This window comes from Bufo bufo, chromosome 2 (genome assembly GCF_905171765.1).
Source record: "Bufo bufo chromosome 2, aBufBuf1.1, whole genome shotgun sequence".
Lineage (NCBI taxonomy): Eukaryota > Metazoa > Chordata > Amphibia > Anura > Bufonidae > Bufo > Bufo bufo.
The window spans coordinates 136,647,284-136,661,057 of NC_053390.1; the positions used below are offsets into that span (position 1 = coordinate 136,647,284).

The 13,774-nt window shown below is 42.8% G+C and overlaps 1 protein-coding gene across 1 annotated transcript in view; it reads left to right on the plus strand.

The window, feature by feature from the left end:
* The window catches only part of ADGRV1 (adhesion G protein-coupled receptor V1), a 574,752-nt gene that overhangs the window by 356,376 nt on the left and 204,602 nt on the right, over positions 1-13,774 (plus strand). Inside the window, exon 83 of the mRNA XM_040419646.1 lies at positions 8,267-8,427. Coding sequence (XP_040275580.1) covers positions 8,267-8,427 — 161 coding nt within the window. The remainder of the gene's footprint in view (positions 1-8,266; positions 8,428-13,774) is intronic.

Below are 13,774 nucleotides of genomic sequence, written 5' to 3' on the forward strand. Positions count from 1 at the left end.
GGTATTTCTATCTACTCAGATCTCTCCGCGGCAACGCTGGCCAAGTGAAAGGAGTTTGCCCCTCTCACCAAAATCTTAAGGGATCATCATGTAAAGTACAGATGGTGGTTTCATTTAATGGGGCCTCTCATGTGCTCAAATCTGTTAAAAAGACACTAACAAGATCTGTTCATATGACTGACGTACCTACATTAGAAAGAGAAGCTCGGTGCTGAGAGTGCTCTGGGCTAACAATGGTTCTCTAGTAAGCAAATGTGCAGTCTAGCATCTTCACAGTGTATCTTCATTGCTATCTGGAAAGGGTCAACAAGCTGCTGCCAAGGGTCTGCTTTTCTGTGGTTTTAATGAGGCTGTGAAAAGCACTAGTCTCTTTAACGAATGCCTACCGCAGCATTGATGGTTAATACGTGAATACAGGTATTACGGTAATACATTAATACAGCTATTAGGTAGCGGTATTATTAGGATGATCATATGTCCTCTTTTTCCTAGACATGTTCTCTTTCTGAAACCTAAAAAAAAAATTCCAACAAGGAGAGGGCACCGCTGGGGAGGCTCTATTACTTATGAGTGTGTCCTGCCCTAAGTGTCCTCTTTTTTTTAACCAAAATATGGTCACCCTAGGTATTATATACAGTGGATATAAAAAGTCTACACACTCCTGTTAAAATGTCAGATTTCTGTGATGCAAAATGAGACAAAGATAAATAATTTCAGAACTTTTTCCACCTTTAATGTGACCTATAAACTGTACCACTGAATTGAAAAACAAACTGAAATCTTTTAGGTAGAGGGAAGGAAAAATATAAAAATAAAATATGGTTGCATAAGTGTGCACACCCTTAAACTAATACTTTGTTGAAGCACCTTTTGATTTTATTACAGCACTCAGTCTTTTTGGGTATGAGTCTATCAGCATGGCACATTTTGACTTGGCAAGATTTGCCCACTCTTCTTTGCAAAAACACTCCAAATCTGTCAGATTGCGAGGGCATCTCCTGCGCACAGCCCTCTTCAGATCACCCCACAGATTTTCTATCGGATTTAGGTCTGGGCTCTGGCTGGATCAATCCAAAACTTTAATCTTCTTCTGGTGAAGCCATTCCTTTGTTGATTTGGATGTATGCTTTGGGTCGTTGTCATGCTGAAAGATGAAGTTCCTCTTCATGTTCAGCTTTCTAGCAGAAGCCTGAAGATTTTGTGCCAATATTGACGGGTATTTGGAACTGTTCATAATTCCCTCTAGCTTAACTAAGGCCCCAGTTCCAGCTGAAGAAAAACAGCCCCAAAGCATGATGCTGCTACCACCAGGCTTCACTGTGGGTATGGTGTTCTTTTGGTGATGTGCAGTGTTGTTTTTGGGCCAAACATATCTTTTGGAATTATGGCCAAAAAGTTCAACCTTGGTTTCATCAGACCATAACACCTTTTCCCACATGCTTTTGGGAGACTTCAGATGTGTTTTTGCAAAATGTAGCCTGGCTTGGATGTTTTTCTTCGTAAGAAAAAGGCTTTTGCCTTGCCACTCTACCCCATAGCCCAGACATATGAAGAATACGGGAGATTGTTGTCACATGTACCACACAGCCAGTACTTGCCAGATATTCCTGCAGCTCCTTTAATGTTGCTGTAGGCCTCTTGGTAGCCTCCCAGACCAGTTTTCTTCTCATCTTTTCATAAATTTTTGAGGGACGTCCAGTTCTTGGTAATGTCACTGTTGTGCCATATTTTCTCCACTTGATGATGACTGTCTTCACTGTGTTCCATGGTATATCTAATGCCTTGGAAATTCTTTTGTACCCTTCTCCTGACTGATACCTTTTAACAATGAGATCCGTCTGATGCTTGGAAGCTCTCTGTGGGCCATGGCTTTTGCTGTGGGATGCGACTAAGAAAATTTCAGGAAAGACCAACTAGAGCAGCTGAACTTTATTTGGGGTTAACCAGAGGCACTTTAAATGATGGCAGGTGTATGCTGACTCCTATTTAACATGACTTTGAATGTGATTGCTTAATTCTGAACACAGCTACATCCCCAGTTATAAGAGGGTGTGCATACTTATGCAACCACATTATTTTATTTTATTTTTGTTTTCTTCCCTCCACCTAAAAGATTTCAGTTTGTTTTTCAATTGAGTGGTACAGTTTATAGGTCACATTAAAAGGTAGAAAAGGTTCTGAAATGATTTATCTTTGTCTCATTTTTTTACAGCACAGAAACCTGACATTTTAACAGGGGTGTGTAGACTTTTTATATCCATTGTATGTGCTAACCAGACTACTTAGATGTCCATATTCTATTGAGCTGAGATACACAATCTTGCCATATTTAGAATAAGACTGACACCATGATAAGATCTGTCAACAGCAGCTAATGGATGATTCCTAAAGCTGATCATACATTTTTGATTGCCAGTTATTACTCCTAATCCTCCCACTCAACCGAGCATGCATGTGTTCCGAATGGGAAGAGCGGAGATGAATTGTCTGGCAGCAGCTTATCTCTCCAAAAGAGAAGGATCAGGCATGTTTAAGTCCAAGTGTCTAATCCTTCTGCATTCAGAGGAGAGTCTGGAGGCCCCCCATACGCATTAAATGGTCAGCCAGACAAGATGAAATTAGTGGGTTCGGTTGACATTAATTTAATGTGTACGCCCAGCTTAAAGGGGTTATCCCATGAATAGTGTTAAAAAATGAAACCTGTACAAAGTCTAGTACATGTCAATCTCTTTCTAAGAAAGCTAGAACCAGCCCTGTACCTCATATGAATCCAGAGCTCTCCCCATTCACTGCTCCAATTGCTCTGCTAGATTTATTTAAAGCTGTCAGCTTAGGGGGTGATTCCTTTCTGCTGAAGCTGATAACAGTTGAAGGATGGAACGAGCATTTGCTTCCGTCTCAGTGAGCAGGACAGAGAAATTAGAAACAGAGCAAACAGCAGGTGGCGCTATACTAATAGATTTCATTGAATAACTCAGTAGCTATAAAAAAAATTATAATTACATCAATTACAAAAGTATTCAGATCCAGGTGCTGTTTTTGAAAACTGTCGAATATTTTTCATGAGTCACCGTTATCCCATAATTAATGTAAAAAATGAAAATGATACGTCATATAATACATAACAATCTCATTACATACAGCCCTGTACCTCACATGGTTCCAGAGATCTCCCCATTTATTGCTCTGCTAGATTTACACTCACCTAAAGAATTATTAGGAACACCTGTTCTATTTCTCATTAATGCAATTATCTAGTCAACCAATCACATTGCAGTTGCTTCAATGCATTTAGGGGGGTGGTCCCGGTCAAGACAATCTCCTGAACTCCAAACTGAATGTCAGAATGGGAAAGAAAGGTGATTTAAGCAATTTTGAGCGTGGCATGGTTGTTGGTGCCAGACGGGCCGGTCTGAGTATTTCACGATATGCTCAGTTACTGGGATTTTCACGCACAACCATTTCTAGGGTTTACAAAGAATGGTGTGAAAAGGGAAAAACATCCAGTATGCGGCAGTCCTGTGGGCAAAAATGCCTTGTGGATGCTAGAGGTCAGAGGAGAATGGGCCGACTGATTCAAGCTGATAGAAGAGCAACGTTGACTGAAATAACCACTCGTTACAACCGAGGTATGCAGCAAAGCATTTGTGAAGCCACAACACGCACAACCTTGAGGCGGATGGGCTACAACAGCAGAAGACCCCACCGGGTACCACTCATCTCCACTACAAATAGGAAAAAGAGGCTACAATTTGCACAAGCTCACCAAAATTGGACTGTTGAAGACTGGAAAAATGTTGCCTGGTCTGATGAGTCTCGATTTCAAATTGGTAGAGTCCGAATTTGGCGTAAACAGAATGAGAACATGTATCCATCCTCTGATGGCTACTTCCAGCAGGATAATGCACCATGTCACAAAGCTCGAATCATTTCGAATTGGTTTCTTGAACATGACAATGAGTTCACTGTACTAAAATGGCCCCCACAGTCACCAGATCTCAACCCAATAGAGCATCTTTGGGATGTGGTGGAACGGGAGCTTCGTGCCCTGGATGTGCATCCCTCAAATCTCCATCAACTGCAAGATGCTATCCTATCAATATGGGCCAACATTTCTAAAGAATGCTATCAGCACCTTGTTCAATCAATGCCACGTAGAATTAAGGCAGTTCTGAAGGCAAAAGGGGGTCCAACACCGTATTAGTATGGTGTTCCTAATAATTCTTTAGGTGAGTGTATATCAAGCTGATAACTCAAGAGGAGTGTCTTTTCTGCTGCAGGTATAAGAGAGAGAGAGAGAAAGTGTGAGGGTCAAACGGATCTCTTGGAATGGCTTTCCACTAGATCTGAAAGACTTGAGGCGCCTCGGGTGGATAGGAGCGGGGTGGAGAGAAAGTAGGGTGATAGATGCTAGAGGCTGCTCCGGGTTTGGTCAGGTCGACAAGGGAGTCTGCCTGTATAGGGTGAGGTAGTGAGCCAAAAAAAGGGGGACTGGTGGGTGGGGATACCCTCCAAATCTCGCCTCTTATTTATATAAACCCTTGTGAGCGCCAATAGAGGATTAGTGTTGGGCTGCTGGAGTGTGTGATAGGTTGTTGTTGGGGTTATGTTATATTAATATGTAGAGGGATATCAATTGTGTAGGAAAAAATTGTACAGGAAAAAAGTTGTACATACATGTAAAAAAATTTTTTTTTAAAACAAGCGAAATAAAACAAAATCTGCATACAAAGAGCGAGTGAAAAGTATACACGTATAAAATCTGCTGAGAGAATAAAAGGATAAAAAATAAAAAATAGATTGTACGTAAAAGTGGGATCACTGCATACAGCCTCTATTGCCTAAGAGGCCGTGTTCTGCAGCGTCGTACACAATAGATGTGGTACAGTAGGATAGAGCAATGGATAAAAGTTTTTTTTGTTTAAAATACCGACATATATATTATAATATTGTGGTATCATAAGTAAGTTTACTCACTTCACGGGGGGGGCGGTTTACCAGGATAAGCATAATACACCTGTAAACCGAGTACCCCCCCAGCCTGGATCGCTTCTAGAGTTATAACGGATGAAGGCAGCCAAACAACACGGGTGCTTCTCTTCAAAGGTCTTTACTTGCAAGTAAAAAAATCCGGCTCAACGCGTTTCGGGACAGGCACGTCCCTTCATCAGGAGCAATAGTGTCTCTATGTATGGTCACAGGTATTTATACCCTAATAATCCTATTAGGATCTTTGTTAAAATGCTTTTAACAAAGATCCTAATAGGATTATTAGGGTATAAATACCTGTGACCATACATAGAGACACTATTGCTCCTGATGAAGGGACGTGCCTGTCCCGAAACGCGTTGAGCCGGATTTTTTTACTTGCAAATAAAGACCTTTGAAGAGAAGCACCCGTGTTGTTTGGCTGCCTTCATCCGTTATAACTCTAGAAGCGATCCAGGCTGGGGGGGTACTCGGTTTACAGGTGTATTATGCTTATCCTGGTAAACCGCCCCCCCCGTGAAGTGAGTAAACTTACTTATGATACCACAATATTATAATATATATGTCGGTATTTTAAACAAAAAAAACTTTTATCCATTGCTCTATCCTACTGTACCACATCTATTGTGTACGACGCTGCAGAACACGGCCTCTTAGGCAATAGAGGCTGTATGCAGTGATCCCACTTTTACGTACAATCTATTTTTTATTTTTTATCCTTTTATTCTCTCAGCAGATTTTATACGTGTATACTTTTCACTCGCTCTTTGTATGCAGATTTTGTTTTATTTCGCTTGTTTTAAAAAAAATTTTTTTTACATGTATGTACAACTTTTTTCCTGTACAATTTTTTCCTACACAATTGATATCCCTCTACATATTAATATAACATAACCCCAACAACAACCTATCACACACTCCAGCAGCCCAACACTAATCCTCTATTGGCGCTCACAAGGGTTTATATAAATAAGAGGCGAGATTTGGAGGGTATCCCCACCCACCAGTCCCCCTTTTTTTGGCTCACTACCTCACCCTTTTCTGCTGCAGCTCAGGGGACGTGTCTCAGCTCTCTCCCTATCACAGCTCAGGAGGTAGTTGAAGGATGAAACTGAGCATGTGCAGCCTTCTAAGTGAGCTGGACAAAGAAATAAGAAAAAGAATAAAGACAGGTGGCGCTATACAGATATATTTTATGGAATAACTGTCTATCCCAAATTTTTTATTACATGCAATTACAAAAGTATTCAGATCCAGATGTTGTTTTAAAAACTGTTGACTATTTTTTGTGGGACAACCCCTTTAAGTAGCGACAGATTTCTCTGCTCAGTAATGAATATTTACCATACAGCTATTAAACAGACTGACAACATTTTTGGGGACAAATTGGAAACTCATAATGAATAATAAGGATTATAAGTAATAGGCCTCTTTCACACGGGCGTTGCAGGTGAAGGCCGGATGCGTTCAGGGTGCATTGCGGCAAACCTGCGCGAGTAGGCAAGTAATTTCAGTCAGTTTTGTCTGCGATTTCGTTTCGTTGTTCAGTTTTTTCCGCGTGAGTGCAATGGTTATAAGGGAAAATAATAGCATTCTTTAATACAGAATGCTAAGTAAAATGTCCCTTGAGGGTTAAAAAATAATAAAAAAAATGACTCACCTCATTCACTTGATCACGCAGACGGTATCGTCTTCTTTCTTCTTCCTGCAGGGCCTGCAAAAGGACTTTCGATGATATCATTGCGCTCACTATAGAACATGCTGCGATTTTCACACAACGCACAAGTGATGCGTGAAAAACATTGCTCGTGTACACAGCTCCATTGAAATGAATGGGTCCGGATTCAGTGCGGGTGCAATGCGTTCACGTCACGCATTGCACCCGCGCGGAAAACTCGCCTGTGTGAAAGGGGCCATACAGGTCTTTAGCTCAGTATAATGATAAGAATTCATTACCAGCATTAACTGGAAATAATAATTACCACAATAACCTAAGTATCACCGGCCTCAAGAAATTACGGACACATCTGTTTTTTTTCACGGACACCAGGAAAAAGTCGCCTATTTTAACAGACTGTCCAGGAATTTCTGGACGGTTGGCAGCCCTGCACATCATATAAAGTAGAAAGCTTGTAAATGAAAAGCTTATAGTAAGACCTGCTGTCATTCACAATTATGTATATACTGTAAATGTTTCTAAAGGATCTCAGAACTGGAGATATGAAATAAAGTACTCTTTTTTTTCTAAGTTTTTGGAAAAAGTGGAACAATTAGGAAGGGTGCACTTGCCATTAAATTGTCTAGAGCTATAAAATGTGAGACTAAGGGCATTCTCTGTAGAGCTGTACTTTGTATTGACTGTAAATGATTAAGGAGAAAATGGCTATGTCACCCAGTCCTTTCTGTGTATTATATTAATAGCCCCTTTTACTGACACTCTGGTATTCCTTGCAGGCTGAAGTGAACGAAAATAGTTCCTACCCTGAAGCTATGCAAACTCAGTGACCTGCACTATGGGAATGAGGCCTGTCAACAGTGTCTTCATGCCCTCGGGTCCCAGCAGGCAGTCACTATCGGTGCCGTATTAGAAATTTGTAAGCTTCACCAAGGCCAAAGTGCTTATAGGGAATGTGTTGCCAAAAGTTTTTTTCTACCAGTTAAAACTAGAGAGCAACACATCTCCTTTTTTTCTAATCAGTTTTTATTTTTTGAATACAGATTATTTTAATTCTATTTCCTGAACATGATTATGGGGGCGGCCATATTGCCTGAGCTGTCATTAACGGCATGTAGAGAATTGCTTTATTGCAGCCACATGGGCCATAGACACAATGGACAGGAGGGGACCTCATTGACTTCTACTGTATGGGAGAGTTTTCTAGGCAGGAGAGGTCAGGAGGGAGATGATAAGTTTTGACAATCCCCTATTGTGAATGGTGGATCCAGTGTTATATATACACACAGGTGATATTTAACACTATATATATTGTAATCCTGCCTGTAAGGATAAGCAGATAACTGCAGTAAAGTGATATGTACACACCAATAAGTAGCCCCTATTGTTAGGTCTAGTGGCTGGTGAAAAAACTGCAGGATTTTATGTTTTTTGTTTAAATATAGATATTAACGTGGAAAATTAAATATAACATCATCAATTAAAAAAAATATGTTAAACATGATTGAATTAAACAATAGGCCATTTCCTGGTGACACATTCCTTTGAACTACACACGACTACTGTGAAAGAGTTAATAAATCAGTGCATTTTGTTTTGTAGGTGGCTGTCAAATGGACAGCTGTGCAGAGTGGTGGCCGACACGACACAGTATGTGGAATGTGCTTGTACTCACATGTCCTCCTATGCTGTGCATGCTCATACTGACAAGCTCTCCTCCTACAATGAAGCCTTCTTTTGTGCTGGATTTATATGCATTTCTGGTTAGTGGATATATGTTTATATTGTAAACCTGCTGCAATTAAGTTATCATTATACTTATTATATGCAATGATTTAGAAGAAGCTGGACACCTTTATATTGGATGTCCCTATCCTGCCTCTGAGCAAGGCTTACCCAAGGGTACAGTGTTATAAACATGGGGGGAAATTTAGCAAAGCCAGTACAGCAACTTTCCGGTAGACAAAAGTCACACGTTGTTTGCACTAAAAATGTTTTTGTTTTTGCAAATTGTGCCATTGAAATCAAAGCGGTAGCAGAGCTCACATCAGGCTTGCCGTGCCACTAGACAGCGTGTTTACTGCCGCTTAACATCTATAAACCAGCAGATGTCAGACACGATGGGCCCGAGATCCTGTGCAAGCGCCGTTTAAGATTCTCTCCACGCCCATTCCAGTATACTCTTGGTTCCCAGATGTTTGCTTCTCTGAAGTCTAAGAGTCTACAGTAGTGTTGATTGAGCACCAAAGTGCTTGGGTGCTTGGGCCGAACACCTCGGGATGCTCGGGTGCTCTACCGAGCACTCGAGCACAATGGAAGTCAATGGGAGAACGCGAGCATTAAACCAGACACCCTCTGCTCTGAAGAGGGGAGGGTGTCTGGTTCATAGAAAAATGTCAGAAATTGATGGAAACACCTCTGAAATGGTTCGGGAACAGCATGGGGATTATGTCTGGATGCATCTTGGACTCCCAGGTCGCTGTTGTCAGAGTAGTACGCCACTTTTACAGACTGACAATAATACGCACCAAACCGAAGATAAAATCAATTTTAGAGGAAACATTCTTTCCTGCATATTTACTTGTATATAAAGTGCAAGTGCTGCCAAAAATTACAAGGAAGAGGCACTAAGTTACAATCTGTATATCACATAAAGGAGGGCCTCATTCACATTGTGGTACAATTGTTCGGGTAGTGGGACTCCTACACTCATAAAGCCTATGCACTAAGTGAAAGGGCTGCCAAAAATTGCTAGAAACTGGCACTCCAATACACCCTTCATTACACATAAAGGAGGGCATCATACACCCTTGATAAATTATGATTGATGGCCTGCAGGTGAGCTGACCCTGTATAAGATTGTAGGTGAGGGCCTGCTGGTGAGCTGACACTAAAAAAATATATGCGAGTGCCTGCAGGTGAGCTGACCCTGTAAAACATGATATGCGAGGGCCTGCAGGTGAGCTGACCCTGTAAAACATTATATATGAGGGACTGCAGGTGAGCTGACCCTGTAAAAGATTGTAGGTGAGGGCCTGCTAGTGAGCTGACCCTCTAAAAAATTATATGCGAGGGCCTGCAGGTGAGCTGACCCTGTAAAACATGATATACGAGGGCCTGCAGGTGAGCTGACCCTGTAAAACATTATATATGAGGGACTGCAGGTGAGCTGACCCTGTAAAAGATTGTAGGTGAGGGCCTGCTAGTGAGCTGACCCTCTAAAAAATTATATGCGAGGGCCTGCAGGTGAGCTGACCCTGTAAAACATTATATGCAAGGGCCTGCTGGTGAGCTGACCCTGTAATAAATTGCAGGTGAGGGCCTGCAGGTGAGCTGACCCTGTAAAAGATTGTAGGTGAGGGCCTGCTGGTGAGCTGACCCTCTAAAAAATTATATGCGAGGGCCTGCAGGTGAGCTGACCCTGTAAAAGATTGTAGGTGAGGGCTTGCAGGTGAGCTGACCCTGTAAAACGTTAGGGCCAGATTTATCATTAGCTCAAGTCAAAATTATGGAGTGAAAAAGTTGCAAATTTTTATGCAATCATTAAAACTGCGCAAAAATTGGTGACTTTTTTATTGGCTCTGCGCTATGCACTCTAGTTTTCTGAAAGTGGTCGTGATTTCTTATGTAAATTAATCTCTAGACAGATTTACTATTGCGACAATTAAAAAAGTCACAAAAAATTGCGCAATTTCACTCCAGTGAGGACCATGCTTATCTTATGCGACTTTTTAATAGAACATACGACTTTTTCATAAAGACGTGCGACTTTTGTAAAGCCGCTTACTGAAGGATAAACTGCTACTGTCAAACCACATTTATCACAGTATTAAAGGACCATTAATAAATCTGACTTAGCCAAAAGTGACTTTGGACATATGTAAAAGTGGAGTAAGATGTAAGTGTAATGATAAATCTGGCCTTATATGCAAGTGCTTGCAGGTGAACTGACCCTGTAAAACATTATATGCGAGGGTATGTATGTGAGGGCATTATATGCGACGAATAAGCATGTTGATGTGATGGAAGAGGAGGAGGAAAGGAAGATTCAACCATATACCCTTGTTTGTGGTGGAAGGGGTGCATGGGAATACAGTGTATTCAGTACATTATAAACAACACATTTAAAGTGCCTTTATGTTCATCAGCTTTCCTCTGGTTGAGTCGAGAAGTCATGGTCAATCCAGGCCTTGTTCATTTTTTGAAGAATCAACCTGTCAGCATTTTCAGTTGACAGGCGGATACGCTTATCAGTTATTATGCCACCAGCAGCACTAAATACCCGCTCAGACAAAACGCTGGCGGCAGGGCAGGCCAGCACCTCCAAGGTGTAGAGTGCCAGTTCGTGCCACATGTCCAGCTTGGACACCCAGTATTTGTAAGACACTGAGGGATTATTGAGGAAGCTGACACGGTCTGCTATGTACTCCTTCACCATCTTCCAAAATGTTTCCCTCCTTGTGACAGTAGGCTGCGCATCAGGGTGAGGGTGCTGGCAGGGTGTCATGAAATTGTCCCAGGCTTTGGAGAGTGTTGCCCTGCCTCTGTTGAAACTGCTGTGTGTTCCCCTTGTTACGGGACACATGTTGGTGTAAGACGGGCACGGCACACCTTGAAAAATAGTGGCTAGGGACTGCGTAACGCAGGACGGCCGCCGACATCAGGCTGCGGAAGGCCTAAGTGTCCACAAGCCTAAATGGCAACATTTCCTGGGCCAGTAATTTGGAAAGCTGCACATTTAGTGCTACGGCCTGTGGGTGGGTGGCTGGGTATTTGCGCTTGCATTCAAATGCCTAGGGTAAGGATATTTGGACGCTGCGCTGGGACGCGGAAGTGGATGTGGTCGCTGATGGTGCTTGCGAAGGTCCAGGTGCAGGGCGGGAGGCACTCGGGCCTGCGCTTTCGACAGGGGATTGGCCAGCATGTAACACAGGGGATTGGCCAGCATGTAACACAGGGGAAGAGGATGCAGTGGTGTGACCTGCAGACACAGATTGTGGACCCAGGCATTCTTCCCAATTACGGTTCTTGGATGCCATGTGATGGATCATGCTGGTGGTGGTGAGGTTGCTAGTGTTTACACCCTGGCTCATTTAAGGGCAGCACAGGTTAAAAACTACTATTCTTTTGTCATCCACACTTTCCTCAAAAAAGCGCCATACTGCGGAACACCTACCCGTTGGCAAGAGAGATTTCCGCAAGGAGGTGCTCCGTGGAACAGTTGCGGGCCTGTTTGGTGTTGTCCGCCTTCTCCCTTTTGGCACCCCACTGCCTCTTCCAGCCTGTTGCAATGCTGCAGATCCCTCCACCTCTGTACTGCTGTCCTCGCTCAGCTTTCCACCTTCCCAGGTTGGGTCAGTGACTTCATCATCCACCACCTCCTCTTCCACTTCCTCACTCTGCTCATCCTCCTGACTTGTTGACCTAACCACAACCTCAGGGATTGACAACTGTGTCTCATCCTCTTCATCAACCTCTCGAGACAGTAATTGCCGTTAACTTATTAGCAACTGTGTCTCATCATCATCCACCTCATTATACAGTAATTGCCGTTCCCCACCGTCATCTTTTTGTGACTGTGGATGCTCAAGAGTTTGGGAATCTGTCCCTCTTCAAGCGTGCTTGGCGAGAGGGCCAAATCAAGGAATGGTGCTAAACAGAGCTCCTGGGAATATCCGAGTGTGGGATCACTTGTTTGCCCAGACTTTCCATGGTGGGAGGAAGGAGGATCAGGGTGAGGATTGTGTTGATCAGACCCGTGGCTACTAAGACTAGACTTGGTGGAAGACAGGATGGTGCTTAAACGACTGGAAGCATTATCTGCTGCAATCCAACCGACCACCTGGTCGCACTGGTCTGACTTCAAAAGTGGTGTCCTCTGCGCCACCCTGCAAACTGGGACATGAAGCTAGGTATCGTGGATGATTGTTTTTCTTGTGCTCTAGCAGCTGGCACAATTTCCACGGCCTCTGCGTGCACCATCAGCATCACGACCACTTCCCCGTCCCTTACTGCTCGCCTTCTTCATATTAAATGTTATATATGCTTGAAAGTATGTCACACATACAGTAGCGTAGGATTTGGAAGTGTATGCGCAAACAAGTTTAAAAAGGTATTTGGGGTTTTTAAACTTCACACAGGAGATATACCGCAGATAATGTCAATGCTGTCACCAGCGGCTAATAAAAAATTACAGATATTTTTTGGATGCACACACTTTACACAGGAGATGTGGCACAGCTAATGTCACTGTCCGCAGCGGACACCGTCTATGGAAAAAGTACACTGGATGTCAGATATTTTTTGGATGCGCACACTTTACACTGGAGATGTGGCGCAGCTAATGTCGCTGTCTGCAGCGGCCTAACTATTGTACGCTATTTAGCGTAGGATGCGCTAAAAATAGATATTTCTGCCACACACAATAGTCCTTAAAAGGACTTTTGGGTCTGTAGAGTTTTAGCTATTTAGCGCAGTTTGAGCTAAAAATATATTTTTATAAGAACTTTTGGGTCTCTGAAAAGTTTTTCTAATAAGAATATTCCTATATCACTCCCTACACTGTCTGTCCCTTCCTCAACACAGCTCTCCCTGACTAAGACTGAGTCGAACACACGTCATCGGGTGCTATATAGCACCCGATGACGTGTTCCGGCCAGCCAATCACTGTAATGCCAGTAACCAACATGGCTACGGCATTACAGTGAGGGCAGTGCTTACTTGCACGTTTATTGGCTGCATACCAGCCAAGAGACGTGCGGAGAGGAGACTCGAGCATTGCGCTCGAGCACATGCGGTATTCGAATACCGCCATGTGCCGAGCATTGAAATGCTCGAGCCGAACTGGTGTTCGGCCGAGCATGCTCGATCATCACTAGTCTACAGCTGGGCACACTTCGCAGGCGCAGAGAAGAATCACTAAGAGCACTTGCACAGGCTCTGAAGTATATCACATACAACCCTTGAGCCCCGCCTCACACTCCAAAGGCACAATCTGCTTGTGTATGGGCTTGGTGTATCTAAAAAAAATTTTTTACAAAATGAAAAAACTGAAAAATTTACAATTAACATGAATGGAGACTTAAGCAAGAAAGTTAGGGCTTGTTCACA